The 16,896-nt window shown below is 48.4% G+C and overlaps 1 protein-coding gene across 1 annotated transcript; it reads right to left on the reverse strand.

The window, feature by feature from the left end:
- Positions 1 to 5,627: 5,627 nt before the first annotated feature.
- ATF4 (activating transcription factor 4) lies at positions 5,628 to 9,063 on the reverse strand. The gene is made up of 3 exons (XM_010565155.1): positions 8,556 to 9,063; positions 7,101 to 7,412; positions 5,628 to 6,569 (listed from the first exon to the last, which is right to left on the reverse strand). The coding sequence occupies exons 2-3, from the start codon at positions 7,312 to 7,314 to the stop codon at positions 5,719 to 5,721; spliced, it is 1,065 nt and encodes a 354-aa protein (XP_010563457.1). The 5' UTR covers positions 7,315 to 7,412; positions 8,556 to 9,063; the 3' UTR covers positions 5,628 to 5,718.
- Positions 9,064 to 16,896: the final 7,833 nt, after the last annotated feature.

Consider the following 16,896-nt stretch of genomic DNA (forward strand, 5'->3'; position numbering starts at 1 on the left):
TGACCAACCAGCACAGCATCAGCACTTACAACACTGACAGGCTGCTGAATACTTTGGGTAAGGGACTGGTTATTGTAGAAAGGGTGCACAGCAGCAGCGCCCTGAATAGCTCACAAAAGAGAAGTTAGAGCAAAATGAAGTTTCTCATTTTGAAACAAGAAGGCCCATCGATTCATTTAAAAATGAGGAGTGTAAAAGAAGGCAGGCTGCCTAATGCCTGCTTACAGCTCAAAATGTGGAACTCCAGCCAAGCCAGGCTGAAAGATTAGTAGGTTTGAGACAGATTAAAGGTTTGCATATCTATCCATAGTTACATTAAATAGGATTAACAGTGCCAACTACTAACTGGTGGGGGCAGGGGAAATAAAAAGCATGGAGGTTGCTCTGCAGCTGTCTACAGGGTTACACACACCTTTTTCTGAACAAATTAGCTGTTGGCAGGGCTAATCAGTAATCTGCCCATGCTGGTCTGTCCTGAGCTGCACCATTTGTATGCCAGCAGGTTCGTTTATGTCCTTTAACGGGAGGCAAAGACTAGGTCTCTTTCGCCGACTGTCCGTGCGCTGCAATGGCGATGCAGAGGAGTTGTTACAGAACTAGGAGATTCTCTGCCCTATATAAATTAAGCTGACACGTCTGCTGCGCTTGGAACTCGCTCCCTGCCATTTTTTAAAAGGGTGTGTATGTGTAAAAGAGAGGAAAGGAGCAGCTGAAGGAGAAATGAGAGGCGGCTAGCCATTACTTGGAGAACACGCACCTATGTAATAGGGAAATTTGAGCTTGTGGGTAGAGCTAAGCTTCATTCAGTGGCTTGTGACACTGCATGAGTGCACTGAAAATCATGCAGACAGCATACCTGGGATACCTGAACAGCCAAAATAGTTCTGCCTAGGTCGGGGGACCTAACTCCTGTTAATTCACAAGGCCCAACTAAACAGCCTGAAGCATTTCAATGGGAAAGTCAGCAAAGATGAGCTGCTTTGGCCCAGCAAGGGCTGCTCGTGGTAAGACCCCAAGACTGTCTTTGCACTGGAAATGAAGTGTAACAGGAGTATATGTGCTGGGCTGCATGGCGAGGCTGTGAATACGTCAGGAGGATGGAGGAAGGTAGGTCATCCTCAGAAGCTACTTGAATCCTATTAAGAAAAAATGAGTATGCACAAGGTGGAAATTATGTGTATAGGAAGGACAGTATAAATCCTGTTTTTTCTGAAAGCATAAGCCTGTGGTAAGATAAAGAAAATGTGTTATTCTGACAAAAAATACATAGATTTCCCAGCCCAAAAAGTCCTTCTGAATTAGGAACAGGTTTATTAAGTGGAGAAAAAGGGTGGCTACACAGCAGTAAGCGTTGAGAAAGCCAAAGACATCTCAAAATAAAGTATATGGATATGCCAAGAACACAAGCTGAACCATACTTTTAAAAAAGGTGAGGCAATACTTAACGAGGCTGTGGGAAATGCAGGCAAGGAGTGTATTTTTTTTCAAGAGGCATGTGACTCCTCTCTGGAGACGACATGGCTTTGGGGCCAGGTCAGAGGGAGCTGTGACCGGACTACCACTGTGTGAAATTGTTTCGATCAGAATAACCCACTTTTTCTTTCTACCAGTCCAACTCATCAGTGCTGAGGGAGCATTCAACTCCCAAAGGACAGCCTGTCCTTGCAGCTATTTCTGGGCTTTCTGCCAGGGCAAAAGTTACTTGGAAGATTTTATCATCATTCTTTCTTCATTCTCCGAAGCTGCAGCTGGGGATTTATTTTTGTAAGCATGCTGCAAAGGTGCATCTGGTTCTCCACACAGGCATGTGAAGAAGTTGTCAGCGGTGGTGGTTTCCTCTTTTCGTTTGCAAAGAGAAGTGCAAGCACCTGGGTCTCTCTCAAGGCAGAGCGAAGAGGAAGGTAGTTATAAATATCATTATAACAGCAGAAACAAGCTCGTGAGAAGGGGCCATATGTTGTCAGAGCAGCTTTTCGAGCAGTGACCCGCCGGGGGTTGTTTGGTTATGTATGGGAATATTGGACTCACTCATGTTTATCATGACGTACAAAATCGGCTAAGGGATCGGCAGCCTGAGGGTCATGCACACTGTGCGTGTGAAATCCACTTCACTGCCCTTAATTCAGAGGAAAAATAACTGAGACAGAAATCCCATCAGCTGTGCCAAATTCAGATTCAAATAGCTTTTATACAATGTAGATTGGGGGAATTCTGCTGTTTCCAAGTATGTAGAAGAACTGGGCTCCACCAGGGGTAGGTAAAGCCTGCAGTTCATGCACTACAATCCATTTCTGGACACGGTATCATGCTGTACGCAAGCTGCAAGGATTCAACTGAAGCACATTTGTTCTGAAAGGCTGTGAGAGAAAGAAGATGGCTCCTGCAGTTTGCAAAATGTAAAATCAGTCACCAGGCAGGAGGCTATCAGACTTGTTCTCCCGCGGGCTGGAGCTTGTTAGGTGAGGGTGTCCTTGGTGTTCCTTGCCTCCTGCGGCAGGCTGGGCAAGCTGCTGCGCGGCAGAGCCAAGTGGTGTGATGCTGGCTGTGCCTAACACAAGCCTGGAGGAAAAGTCTAAATGAAAAACGCAGAGGAAGAGTCAGCCCTAATCTCTACCCAGTGTAAAATCTTAACTAAGTTACTAAGTATGGAAACACGGCGTCATTTCAGCAGGCATTGCATAAGGTTGCCACATTGGCTGCCTCTGCAAAGCTGCAAGCTCAGAGCCTCAGCAAACAGTAACGACACCAACCACTTTTTAAGGGCAGGTTTCTGGTTCTCCTGCAAGGAGTCCTATAAAACACACACACAGATACAGGGCAGAGAGCAAAGCAGCACGGGTGCGTCATGCGTTCTTTGTCTCCTGTTCCAGCTCTGATCTTCCTTTCCTGGAGTGAGTGTAATTTGGTAAATTGGAGCTACATACTCTCTGGAGGGCTGTAGAAACCAGAATCATGTATTTACTGGCCAGCACAGACACTGGCTCGCCTGCCTGCAGACCATGGACTCAAAGAAAAATTTATTTTAGTCAGGGGTGGCTCACAGACAGCCCTGCCATGGGGATGGGGTGGGGGACAGGTGTGCTGACAATCTTTCCAGGCTTTGGGTGAGCTGAGTAAGGGCTGTGAAATACACCCGCTGCCCCCGCAGCCCGGGCTGCTGTCAGGTTGAAGCAGAAGTTGCAATGGCTCTAAGGGAAGCAGAGGTGGTTGCCCCATGGTTGAAAAGGGGGATCATTATGGGGAGGAGAGGAGGGGTTTGCCCTGCACAGAGAAGCCACTTGCTCATACCAGTTGCCATGTTTTCTCTGGCTCAGCTGAGACCAAGCACATTGTCACCTCAGGTACAGATGTAACCCATCAAGGGAAAGACTGTCCTGTTCATTGGGCTTCCCTGCCTCTCATTATCCCTGTCCCCAGCCTGGCAGGTCCAGCTGATCTGAAGGAAACCTATGAGGTTGCTCTGCCTCCCAGAACAGAGGCAGTCCCAAAACAGCACGCAGTCACCAGTGAGCTCTGGAGAACAAAGCAGCACTTAAAGCAGGACCTCAATGTGCCTGCCTGTTTGCAGTGCGTCCCATTTATATAGTGCATAGTAGTCAGAGCGTTTGCCCAGGAGGTGAGCGATGGGGCAGATACTCCCATGCAGGTGAGGATTCTGGGCTCAGACTTCTCAAACAACAAGGAACTCGCTGTTTCTTGAAACCCCAGGTGAGGGTCTTAGTTGCCTGCACCACTTTCAATGTGGCACGAGCCCTAACTCCTGACAGGGGTTCTGTAATTTAAATAGCATGCACATCACCCAGGCACCAGCTGTAAGCATAGACGGGTCAAGTCACCACCGAGGGCCTGGCCCGCTCAGCCCTCCCTGCTGCCAGCAGTTACCTACTTTGTCTGCTGGACCAGCGGGTCCCAGAGCGCACGGCTGTTATCCCGTGTCACACATCAGCGAACCGCCTGGGCAATGAACAGGGCTGGAGGACCGCAGCCCGAACTTGAGGACATAAGGAGCTTAAGTGCCAGAAACCAGGACCCCTGCGAGGCTGCAGCTGGACAAACGATTTTCCAATACCATTAGGGACCTTTTCCCTCCCCGCTCCAGCGCTGGCTGAGGCCGTTCCTGACGGTGCGCGCCGGCCGGGCTGGGACGTGCAGGTGCCTGAGCTGGGAAGATTACTGGGTCATGTCAGTGCAAGCAAGAAGGAATCTTTAACTCCTCGGGGAAGGATGTGCACGTCCACATGCCAAAGCTGGCTTCAGCAGGCCAAGTAGGGATTAGGTGTTGCTAAATCTGGTGGCAAAAAAAAAACCAAAAAACCCCCCACACAAAATGATTCAAAATGGCACATTCCAAGTCCTGAAGCTGGATGTGGAACTTCACTGCTGTTCAGGACCTCACAGAACTAGAACCAACCACAAAGAAAAATTTCCTTGCATCGAGTGGCTAGACTATAACCTTACCCACTAATAAAGGAGCACTAATTAATATCTACAGGCAGAAACCACCCTGCTACACAGGCTCCTGCCTGTCATCTTTGTGTTCAGGTTCTCTGCAGCATGTAACAGACACCATCGCAGCAGGGTTGGGGTTTTTTCCCCCCCGTTGCACCTTTTCTGTTGCCACGCTCCAGCACCAGCGCGCTAACTCTCCTACCACAGCCCCGCTGAGCAACGCAAACCCCAGGAGCCAGCCTGCAGCTCACCGTCAACAACCACCACCAGTATCCCCAGCAGACACACGCTGCTCCAGCACCTTCTCCGCATCGGCTGCACGGCTGACTCGGGAGAGCTGAACCAGCCTTACAGACCAACTCACCTGTCCCCGTGGCAGGACAACGTCCAATTTTATGTTTACACCTTAAAATTTGACTCTTCAGCAGCTGGCTGCAGCCTCCAGGTCTTTCACACTCTGCTACAACCAATTTCCATCATTAAGAGCGTCCCCACCCACTGGGCTGGGTTCACACAGCCCCAGTGTGAAGGCAGCCCCCAGCCCAACCCCACCAGCCTGGGGCAGGGTGACACCTCCTGCTGGTTTTGGACCTTTGGGGACTCACAGGGAGTTAAGGAGAAACCAAAAGTGCCACTTCAACACCACTTGTTCTGGAATTGGCTCCTAGCAAGCTTCTCATTTCTTAAACTTACATTCACAACCGATTTTTTTTTGGCATGTTTTGTACCCTGGACCACTCACCTCCTTCAGGAAGAATGTTCCTGTCTACAAAGTCTGAGAACAAAATCCTCCCACCAGAATCTTCTTTGACCTTGTGTATCTCTATCTAGTCTTACCTTACAGACTCTCAAAATTACAATTCTTTGAACAGGATTATGACTTTGCTACTGAAAAACTTGGGGCACCTCAGTACAATCCCCTCACTTTAGTATATGTATTCATTACCAAGCAGATCCAAGTTGTAGTATGTGACACGCCACTCAAGTTGAACAGGTTCCAAGCATTTCATGCACTTGCACTGCACCCACTGCCCCATGGAATAAGCAGCACACAAGTGTTACACCACATTCTCTAAAGACCCGAGTGTACACCCAGGAGCTTACTGTGCCTGTACTCACACCTAGGTGTGGTGCAAGTCATGCTTGTTTTACAGGTACCCAGTTATCTCACACCAGAATTGCAAGTTTACTATAAAATAATTTATTAGACAGCAATACATCGCTTTAGCAGCAAGCTTATATACATGCACATAAAAACTGCTGACTACCCTACTCAGGGGCTCTAGCTCTTTTGCCCTTGGCCTTGCGGACCTCTTCAATCAGATCTTTTAAGTACTGAATTTCCTTACTAAGGGAATCTGCTTTCTCCTTCAGGGCCTGATTCTTCTGCTCCAACTCTCTGCACTCCCCAGACAGTGCCTCCTGTTCTGCCCTCTTCTTCTGCCGGTAACGGGTGGCAGCTGTCTTATTCTGCTCCATCTTTTTCAATTTCTTATCTATTTTCTTCTCTCCCTTCACCTTTGCTGACACTACCTTCTCTGCAGGATGATCATAGGGTTTGGACCGCACAGAGCCACAGGTGGCATCTGTAGGGAACTGGTTGTCATTGGGGGATCCAACTGAATTGGTAGGACTATGCTGGGGCGTTCCCAGGTAGGAGTCTGGGCTCATGCATATTCCGCTATCATCGGAATGGTTCTCCTCCTCTTTCTCGGACTTGGTGATCACTACCACAAAGGTGGGGCCCTCCTGTTTTCTTTCTCCTTCCAGAACATCCACTTCACTACCTAGTTCTAAACTAAACGAATGGTCTGGAGTGGAAGTTAGAGACCCTGGGGAGAGGGGAAAAGACCAAAGGGAAGCCAATGGGGCCATTGGGTCTGCTCCAATTGGAGATTCAGGGAGATGGGTGATTAGGTCAGTTATCAGTGGAGGTTCTTTGTTGTGAAATTCCTGGATGGTAGGGTTAAATAGGAGATCACACGTGTCTTCCAACGTGGCCATCAGCTCGTCTGGTGAGACGGTGGCTTCCAGATGTTCCATACCTAACAGGGCATCAAAATCAAATTCCTTCAGATCCATCTTCTCCACCATCCACTCCATGCCAGAGAAGGCATCCTCTACACAATAAAAACATTACCACTTCAGTAAACCAGCAACCAATGCAACTCAAGGTTCTGAAAACAAATCAAGAGCCTCATTTTTTAACACCTTTGTTGGTATTAATAAAAGTCAACCATGAGAAAAAAATCTCCTGCCATTTAGCTGCAGAAGACTGCAGGGTACAAAGCAAGCCAGCTGTCAGCTGTTCCAACATTCCATCCCTCTTACTCCAACACCAAAAGAATTCAGGGCCATTTGAAACATACAGCCATGCTTGTTTCTTGTGACCTCTGCCACGCAGTAGTACTATAACAGCCCATACATTATTAAAAAGACAAACAGAAGCGTCACTTTACCATATGCCAGTCCAGCAACCAGCAATTCTATATTGTGTAAGCAGTGTAGTACACACACCTTCCAAGCAGAGGTATGCCTCTGAGGCTGCCTTCATGGAAAGCCTAGCATCTTATTTTTTTAAGAGTAATGTTACTAAATATGTTATGTGCCATTGCAACTGATGTACTTCATGCAAATAAGTAATATCTTACCCTGGCTATCTATGGTGTTGCCTAAACTGTCCACAGCAAGCCAATTGGAGGAGACTGCCTTAGCCTTGTCGCTGGAGAACCCATGCGAACTGAGGGGCTCGGCCACCTCCAGGTAGTCATCTAGGAGTCCCAGACTTTCCTCAGCCACCGAACACGGCTGGCTGAAGGGGGATAATGAATCCCCCAACAGCATCTCGTTGTTCAAGAGGCTCATCTTCGTCAGTTTTTAATGCTTTGATGTCAAAAGATGCAGACAAGTAGACGGTCTTTTTGTCGACTACAGCAATGCTGCTGTGCGGTGCCTTGAAAAACCTGCAAATAAAACTTTAGTTCATCAGTACTTGTTCGACCAGCATGGTAGCTTTTTTTTTTTTAAAAAAAAACCCACAATGCCACTTCATGAAGTATGGCGGTAGTCTATAGCCTTGTAGAACTTCTCCATTTTCGGGACTGCCGTTTGCCTGCAACACATCACCTTTGCCCTTTTAATTGCTTGCGAAGGGCTGACCAGAGCCAGCCGCAGGCTCCAGGTGCCCGTCTCCCACCCAAGGCCGCCCAGCTTCCTCATGCCCAAATATGGGCACGGCTGCGCTGGCCCCACCCACCCGATGCCGTGACTCACGCCCCCTCCAGCAGCCGCAGCCATTTCGTGATCCTGCCGCCGTCCCTCTCCCCACCCCGGCACCGGCCGCCATTTTGTATGTTGCCACGTTTCCACCGGGGTCCAGCACCGGCCGCCTCAGGCCGCCGCCGAGGCGTTACTGGGCCAAATACCGAGGATACACCGATGGGAGACCAGGCGGAAAAGGCTAACGGAGCCCTCCGAAATGAACCGATTTAAAAAAGGAGCGTTTGGGTGAGAAACCGAAGCGAGTGTCACGCACACCACCTTTTACTGGAGTTTCCAGAATGTTACGAAACCCCTCCAGATCAGGGCAGGCTTAAGGCTACAGTACAGCTGCCAGCTTATGAGCAGCCCCCGTTTATCTACTGGGGACGACATACCGCATGGTACTTATATTCTTAGAACCCCGATGCCTCCAGTGCCCCATCTCCCCCAGCTACAGCAGCGTTCTCCCACGCGGGGTGAAGAAACCCCCTCAGGAATGTCCTACTCCTACTCCCACCGAATAAAAAAAAAAAAAAGGAAAGGAAAATCCCAAACTTTTGGGCATCGAGTTTTCGTAAGCCATAGAAGACACGGGAATTTCTCATTGTTTCTTCGGAAATGGCATTTCCTGCCATTTCTGACACGCGCTGCCCCGGGGAAGTTGCACCCCACAAGGATGCCCCCCTCCCCCCCACCTTATTCCCCAGGTACCTTTTTCCCCGGGAAATACCACCCACTACCATACGAGCGATAAACCTGCCCCCGAAGCCCACTTAAAAGCGGGAAAGAGGGCGACTAGAAACACACAAGAGAGGGAATACCAATCCCTCACACACAATACTCACGCCATGGTTGCAGATGCCGGGGATGTGCTGAGGCCGCCGCCGCTGCTGCTGCGCCTGCTGCACTGGCCGATGCCGCCGCTGGCCCTGCCGCCCTTAAAGAGCCATGGCGGCCAGGGGAGGGGAGGCTGCTCCGGTCCGCACCGCGCGGGAAAGGGCTGCGCGTACACACACCAGCACCCCTCTCCTGTCAGCAACAGCCACACAATGAGGTGGCACCGCCCGCGCGGCGCTTTATATAGGATCAGACTTAAGCCAAAAAAGATCCGGCCATGAGGTGTCCTTCCGCCAAGAGTCACCTGCCTCTCGGCAGCGCCCGCCGGCCTGCCGCCTATCTTTCTGGGCTTCTCTCCTGCCATTCTGCGAGGGGTCAAACGCAGGAGCCGCCGACAAAAGCCACCACGCCACGACGAAGCAGAGGAGGAAGGGGACTATATGGTGTACATCCGCGTCAGCCACCTCCCCGCCAGGCGAGGAGCGCGTCACATGACCGGAGCAGCTGAGGACGCTCCCCCCCCCGCGGGAGGGAGCTGTTTTAACCGCCAACAAAGACAGGGCGCTCGCACTGGAGGCATCACGCACATAGCCACGTGGGAAGGGGGGGCGGTCATTGGCTAGAGGCGAATGGTTCACGTGCGCCCTGCGCTGTGATTGGCCAGGGGCCCGAAGGAGGACAGATGCTGAGGGGAAGGGGTGGGGGGCGAGAAGGAGCACCTGGGCAGGGAAATGGCGCCCGGCGGGCGCTGTCGCTGCGCCTCTCACCGCAGCCCTGCGCCTTCCCTGGCCTGTCTGTCTCGAAGCAGCATGTTTCCCCCGCCTTTGATTTCCAAGGGCCCCTTTTGTTCTCTGTGCAAAGTCCTATCGAGGTCAGGCGGGAGCTGGCATGGCTTCCCCTGAAGCGCTGAGGTGGCGGGCCGCCATGGCCTCCTGCTACCTCAGATAACGTGTCAGCTCAGGGCAGCGTCGCCTGCCCTGCCTGCCTGCCCCACGCATGCAGCGCTGAGATAATGGCTGCTTCGGGGCGCGGGCTGTGTGTTTGGGTGTGTGAGGGCGCCCGCCTCTCCGACTTGAGCCCACCGGCCTCGCAGCAGCCATGGTGTGGTATCGACCTGGAGTCATGGGGAGCTTCGCTGGAGACCCACGCTGCTGAGCAGCCGAGAGCATGAGTCTCATCGGTGCCATCAACCTATGCAAGAAATGAAAATGAAGTTGGTTATTCCCCAGCTGAGGGATGAGGACTTCTTCTCCTGCCATGCAGTTTCACGCTGACACAGTTGCTTCTCTGTGCAGACATTACTCAGTGTGACGTGAACATTAATGGATCACCTACACATAGCCTCACAGCTGTAAAGGGCAGTGTCACCTTGGAAAGTTTTTAAAGTGCAGTTTCACATTATGTTTTATCTGATCTAAACCAACTTGCTGCTAGGAAAGAAGGCAGCCCTCTTCCCCCACCCTATTCCTGGCTGTACGGTTCCACCAGCTGGTCTGGCCCTCAGTGAGCCAGCTCAGCCACCTAACCCAGCAGGAAACTCATGGGGGTCAACAGTCTTCTGCTGGTTTCAGTCCCTTCATCAATTCACTCAGGTCAGACAAGCATCAGCCAGTTCCAGTGAGCTGGGAGGATCGGTACCTGTGTGCTTCCTTGCTGTGTCAGAGTTATCCAGCTTTAAACGGTTGCTTTTCCATGTTGCCAACCTTACACAGCACACCATCAGCTCTGAGAGCTGTGGTGGGTCCTTGCTTGTTCAAACATCATCGTCCTGCAGGTCAAATTGCTGTCGGCGACTTCTGCAAAAGGCTCCAGTATTTTCCAGTTAGGGCCTCAACAGTATTTGTGTAAAGCCACGGCCTTCACTGTGTTTGCTCAGGTCTAACTGCCTGGAACTTATTAAACACCTTGACTGATAATTTGCGAGGACGGATGTGACCCAGTTTCTACTTCTAGCAGTCTGATGTTACTATCATCACTACAAAGCAGAGTATGTCACTCCACATCTGTAAACTGAACACTAGCTGCTGAAAGAAAAAGGCAATTTTTCCTCCATGTTGGCTTGTTGTTTTTTTCCTGGTTTGGTGTTTTCTTTTTTTTTTGCCTAGAAGCAAGCACAGATTTTGGAATGACTCATTAAAATGGAGGAGGCAGAGAAAAAATGTCCTCCAATGCCAGAAAACACCACAGTAGCAATTGAGCGATCTAAGATGACTGTTCTGATAAATAACACAATGGAGCAGGCAGATCTTGCTTGAAAGCAAAATTCAGAGGATGCAGCAGCTTTTAAAGAAGCCAAGTGGGTGACTGGATGGGTGGATGGGTGGACAGCACCTCCATGTCCTCACTGGCTAAGGGAGAGCTCTCACATCCCCTGCCGTGCCTGCTTGCCCCTCCTTTAAGTGAAAAGGGTGACTGTACAACCGTAATCGTAGCTAAATAAACAGAAATGCTGTACACACCCAATCCTTCATCTTGAAAAGATAATTATAGATTTCTCTGAAAAGACTCTGGGTATGTGTGAGGAAGAATCACGCAAGCAAAAATGAAATATGCATTGAGGAACTTAACCCAGATCTGCCTGTTTCCTAGGTGCCTGGTTTCCATTTTGTGTGTAAACTTAGGTGGAAATTTGTCTGCGTTACTAGCTCCAGACAGGAATTTTTTAACAATCCCCAATCCAAAAAAGTGAAATCAAGGAACCAGAAGCCAGCCATTTAGTGAACAGCATATTTTTCCCTGTTTCCTGGAGGACTGCAGAATTACTGTTGTTACATAATTTCATAAGCTACATCCCCAATTCCTTTATAAATCATCTCTCTGCATTTGCACATATTATGTCAGAGGTTTCTCCTTTATGGCTAGAGTTTTTGACCGAGGTAGAAGACACTTCTTTAAGCCCAAGTAACAATTCCTTGGGAATTTTTGTACAAAAAAAATTACAAGTATTTTCTAAGTAGAGAACTACTAGCTATGCGCCACTAACTCAAAAGTGTCTAAAAAGCATTCTTTTACAATATTACAGAATATATTTGCAGCTCAGAGACTGAGAAGTCTGGCATCTCTGAAGAAAATGGAATTTACAGTGCAAAAAGGTGGCTTCTGAATGAAGATTAATTTGTGTGCATGGTCAATGAACTCCTGCTGACACGTTAACAGCTTTAGCACTGTGGATGGTATTTTCCTGCCCTGGGTACCGTACCTCGGCAAAGCGAGCTCCTGTGATAAGTAAGATCCATCCCAACCCAGAAGTGAGGGGCCAGCTGCAGGCACATTGAGCTGCTTGTGCAGAGCTCACTGCGGGATAGAGGCCAAAGTGACCTTGCTGGGAAGTGATGAACTGCCCTGATAAATAGGGCACTGCAGAAAGCCACCTCCTGCCAAACAGCAGCACCAGGAGGTGGAAAACTAATACTGTTCCGTTCACCCTCCTCCTTCATTAAGATGGAAGGTCAATATATGGGCTTTATTTCTTTTTTTCTTTTTTTTTAAGTTAATGTTGCAAAGAAAAAGAGGTTTTCTTCTTCCACCAGCAAGTATACAGGAGATAAACATGCTGAATGCTATGTTATTAAGTACACAAAAGACAAGGACGTAAATGTTTCCATAGTAACATCTCCTCGCACAGTCTAGATGGTCTGTATAGGATGCTCTCAGGGACTGTCGGAGGGGGGGGAAGTACTTGTGGGCCTCTGTAGCAGGGGAGCAAGGTCGGGGGGGAGTACATATTGTGGGGGCCAGGAGTGTAACCAGCGAAAGTAACGGAGATGGAGACGTTTTCTCTTTCCTGGAGTGCTGGGAAAGCCTCAGCCAGGGAGAAGGGCTGGCAGACACTGCATCAGGAGGGTGCACGACCTCCATGGTGGCACTAGGCAGGTGGCTTTGGGCCCCACTCTGAGCCTCAGTGCCCTGGAGAAGGGGCAGGTGGGCTTTTGGGTGGCCCTGGGCCCTGCTGGAGTGGCTGGGGAGGAGGCATCCTCGCCTGCTTTGCAGAAGGATGAGTGTGAGGGCAAGTCCCCAAAGGGATTCTTGTGATAATTTCTGTCCTTCGAACCTTCCGTCAGAAGGGACAGGAAGCCTTACCCCGCAATTCAACGAGCAAAGCATTTCCAGAGACCAGCAGGAATTTTTCCTGGAGACAGAGTGCCGAGGGGAAATCAACAGAGGAATGAGGCAAAGCAACTAGACATTTTGAGCAATTTCGAGGGAGAATTACCTACAACCTCTACGGCACAGGCTCATTCGCAGTGCTCGGTTGCTTCTCTCCTCATGCGGCACAAATAGATATCTGAAGGATCTTTTCTGCCAGATTCTCATTGTAAGCTCTTTAGGGATTGCTTTGTATACGTTCCATTTCAAAACTAGATTGAAAAGCAAATATATTTGATTAAAGATCAGGCTGGGAGGTATTAGCGTCCATCTTTTATTACATACAAACAGAAAATAAGTTAGCCATATGCTCTGCCTCGTTTGTTTTGGACTAGTACACCAAATGGAATCTCTAATAAATCATTCATTGCTTGCCCACCCCCTAACTGTCTTCTGTTTCCATCCTGTTATGTAAATATCACTGACATTTGAAATGAGACTAATAAAAAAAAGGATTAAATCTGCAATTTACATTTGCAACTTACAGTTCAATTATTTTAGACAGATAGGGAAACAATCCTGGTTGTCCACCTACATTTTTCTTACCGAACAAACGTGGGCATGCCACGCACATGCTGATAGCCCGCAAAATACGTCTCTCCAGAGGCTTAGTTACTCAGAATCAGCCAGGCTGCGGCCAGCTGCCACAAGTAAAAACATTGTGCAAATCTGGTAAGAGGGAGGTGAGTTTTAACTTGTAACTTGCCCAAGCATGAATTTCCTGAGCAAAGCTACAACTGGTTGAAAATGATGTTTAGCAAAAAATATGTGTGGAGGGGGGGAGGAGGGGGTGCTGACTTCTGTTCATACCATCGGCAGATTTTTTTGGTTTTCTCATTGTCCAGCCTTGCTTTATTATGATGAAAGGACTTGGGGGTCAAGAATAATCCCTCATGTGTATTAGCACATGTGGGAGCAGTTTAGCACACAAACAAAAGCCTTCAGTTGTCCAAGCAATAGAAGAACAGAAACATTATCTCATGGCAACTGTTGTTCTTCACGGGGCTGTAGTTAATATGGCCCCCACTGCAGACTGTGGATTCAGTGCCTTTCAAAATGTATGTATCTGTATGTTATCAGCATCTGCTGAGAATGCAGATGAGAAGGTGAGAATGGCAATTCCCCTTCCTTCTTTTTCTATCAGCGCAAAGTTTAGCGAGAGCTGCAGCCTGACGAGCAGGTACAGATTACGAGACTGCAGCATCTCAGCCACAGACACCAGTGGGTGAGTTAACAGCCCATCGCCACTTCAGTGGATTTCTTGTTCACTCAGTGCCCCTTAGACTTGTCAGAGTGAGGACTCCTTGCTGTATCAGTCCAAAGGCAATTACACTGTAGTCCTGAACCTGCCATCTAAACAAGCAGCTTCGTCTGAAGCAGGTGGAAAAGTTATTTGAGCTTGACTTATTTCAGCCTCTGTTCAGTGAGGGGGAATGCACAATGAAAGGCTGATAATACCAGACTATGCTTGGTGTGCTCCATCTGGGGATTTGTTTTTAACTTCACGTAACTTCAGAGTGTCTTGATAAGGCCAGGAAGAGGGTTTGTGAATGGATATACCCTATTAACAAAATTAAACAGAATCCTGGGGATATCTTGGGTGCGTGTGAGATCTCTCTGTCTCTGCTGCTGGCAGGCAGCTTTGGCAGGAACACTGACAAACCAGGTAGTTCAGATGAAGCTCTGAAACTCATTTGGGGATAAATCACCATTGAGGCTGTAGCTCCCCAAGTCCCTGGGGAGGAACACTGCAGACATTATTCAGTAATATTTCTCCACTCTTTGTAGGCAGCAGCTTCTTGGTGGCTGGAATTTACCAGCAGACTTCGATCTCTTTTAATATACACTTGTTTACAGAGGAGGAAACTCCTGGCGGATGTTGACGCAATTGTGATATCATTGAGTTTATAGCTTTTTCCTGAATGCCTGTCATTTTCCCTCCTAAGGTCTCTGTGTTAGATTTGGCAAACGTCAGAAAGAACATTCTTTCAGAAGACTTTGAGGCGGCTCTGCTCCCTGCACTTGCGTGTGGGTGGCCTCAGCAGAGCCTCCTCAGATGCGCTACAAATGGACTGGCCATGGGCAAGCTGGATAGTAGTCCCCAAAGAAGACTTTGTGGCCAAAGTACCATATTGAGTAGGTGCTGTGACTTCTCAATCCACTGCCCTTCTTACTGGTACCGCTGTGGTGCTTGGCGAGGGAGTTTTGCAGTTCTCCGAGCAGGAGGAGGTTTCTGTGCTGTCAAGAGAGAGCTGGTTTGAGACTAAAGCCGGCTCTGTCTGAGGAACCAGCCACGGCAACCCACCGCTGTTGGGGGGCTACTGCTGGCCTGCTCTTTTGGCACTCAGAGGTTGAGAGGTTGTTGAGACCTTGTCCTGGGATTGCGATGATGGTAGACATCTCTGGGTCTGAGGCAACGTAGGCACTGTTCAGGAAGGTAACATTCGAGCCATTCACCTTAGTCATGCAGTTTCAGTGAGACTGATTTGGATGCAGAGCACTTATCAGAAATACGGGTCTCCCCTGGGCCAGGCAGGCTCTGTCTGACCACAGAAGGGTGAAGTCTGTCCCAGGCCACAAGGCTTGGGAGTCCAGTTTGCCGGTGACACCAAGCATCTTCCTTTGCAGTGCAAAGTGATGAACTGAAGATGGATCACTCTTCTTTTTATTAATTTTCTCTTCTTACATAAGAAGGAAATTACAAAATTAAAAAAAAAAAAGAAAGAGGAGAAAGGTTCCTAATCCAAATCACTAGCTTATTGTTCAAGAAAAGGCACCGGACTAGATGCTTTCTACTGTTTCTCTCATGGCCACAGGCAGTGATTTGGAAAAGAGAAGGTTTGTACCTCAGTCACGCGCTTCCCTCAGCAAAAACCGACCTCCACTTGAATGCCAGGAAGCTGGGCCCCCTGCCAACATGCTCTCTAACAAGCAACGTGGGAGCTGCGGCTCTGTGGCCTGTGGGATTACTGCATCTTGTACTGCCTTTGCTTCAGCGTATCTCAGGCCCTCTGACAGCATATCACCGCTGCTATAAACAACAAGGAGCTGAACATAATTCATATTATATTATATACGTAAGTGGCGGTAGTTATTATGTTCAAGGCCGTAACTATCGTCTGTGCTAAATAAATTCATGAATTTGAAGGCAAAAATTTCTCGCTTCTTCCAGGAATGATTGCTTCTTGCCTTTCAAAGCGGGTAAGGAGCCTGCCAGGGCGTTAAGAGTTTTGAAGTAATGTCTGTCGTGGGACAGGTAAAGAGCCAACACAGTCCATCATTTGACATCTATGCCCTTGTGTCTGTTGCCTGTTAGGTCTCTGTCCTTTGCAATGCTGAGCAGAATGAGACAAGAGAGTCTTACAGGACTGGGATGTCTGATGGGACAGTATATCACCCCTGTGCTTCTGTGGAACGGTGACAATTCTACCACAGTAAGAGGCAGGGGAAGGGGTGGGCTTGTGCTGAGTGGAGGGAACTGTTGCCTAAAAAAAGAAAATCCAAAACAAAACCAAAAACTCACACAAGCAACTTTTGCCCGTTATTTGTATGGAGAAGGCTTTTCATGAAGAATGTGGTTAGAATTGATATATATGTATTTCCCCTGAGAAGCTTAGCACTGAGTGTTAATAGACAGATCAAAGAGCTACTTAGCCACTGGAGCTAGGGAAATTGAACCAGGGCAGCAAAATAAAAATCAATCTGACTTTTAGTGTGTTTAAAGTGATTTTGTTCAGAACTGACTTCTGTGTGAGTACTTAGGAAAGCTTAAGATATGAAAACTTTGAGTTCAATGAGCCAAACTCTGTCTTCCATTCTCCTGCTATTCATAAAATGACAATAATGCTTTCCAGGTACAGAATGATTTCAGATCTTCCCTGCCTTACCCGTTGGTCTGACCACCCTCTTTTGCCTTACTATTTGCAAGATATTTCCACAGGATCACATACTATAAAGATATTATAATGCTGTCCTTCTCAGAGTATGCTAGTAAAACTTTTACACTGTGCTATCCCTGATTGTGTAGGGGACACACTTGTTACATGAGAGCTATTTTAAGAAAGTGTTGAATCTTAAAAAAAAAAAAAAAAAAAAGAGAGAAAAAAGGGAGGGGGAGGATATTTCTTGAATCCCTCAGATCATAACTCAGCCTGACAAGGATAAAGAAGAAAAAATCCAGACACCTCAAACAGTTCCCCAAGT

The sequence above is a fragment of the Haliaeetus leucocephalus genome, unplaced genomic scaffold, assembly GCF_000737465.1.
Source record: "Haliaeetus leucocephalus isolate CR32 unplaced genomic scaffold, Haliaeetus_leucocephalus-4.0 Scaffold0, whole genome shotgun sequence".
NCBI classification, from domain to species: Eukaryota; Metazoa; Chordata; class Aves; order Accipitriformes; family Accipitridae; genus Haliaeetus; species Haliaeetus leucocephalus.

Excerpts from the sequence above, each read along its gene's own strand:
- ATF4 (XM_010565155.1), bottom strand. The coding sequence starts at position 7,314 with ATGAGCCTCTTGAACAACGAGATGCTGTTGGGGGATTCATTATCCCCC. Across the intron at positions 6,570-7,100 it reads CAACACCATAGATAGCCAGG|AGGATGCCTTCTCTGGCATG; the intron begins GTAAGATATTAC and ends TTTATTGTGTAG.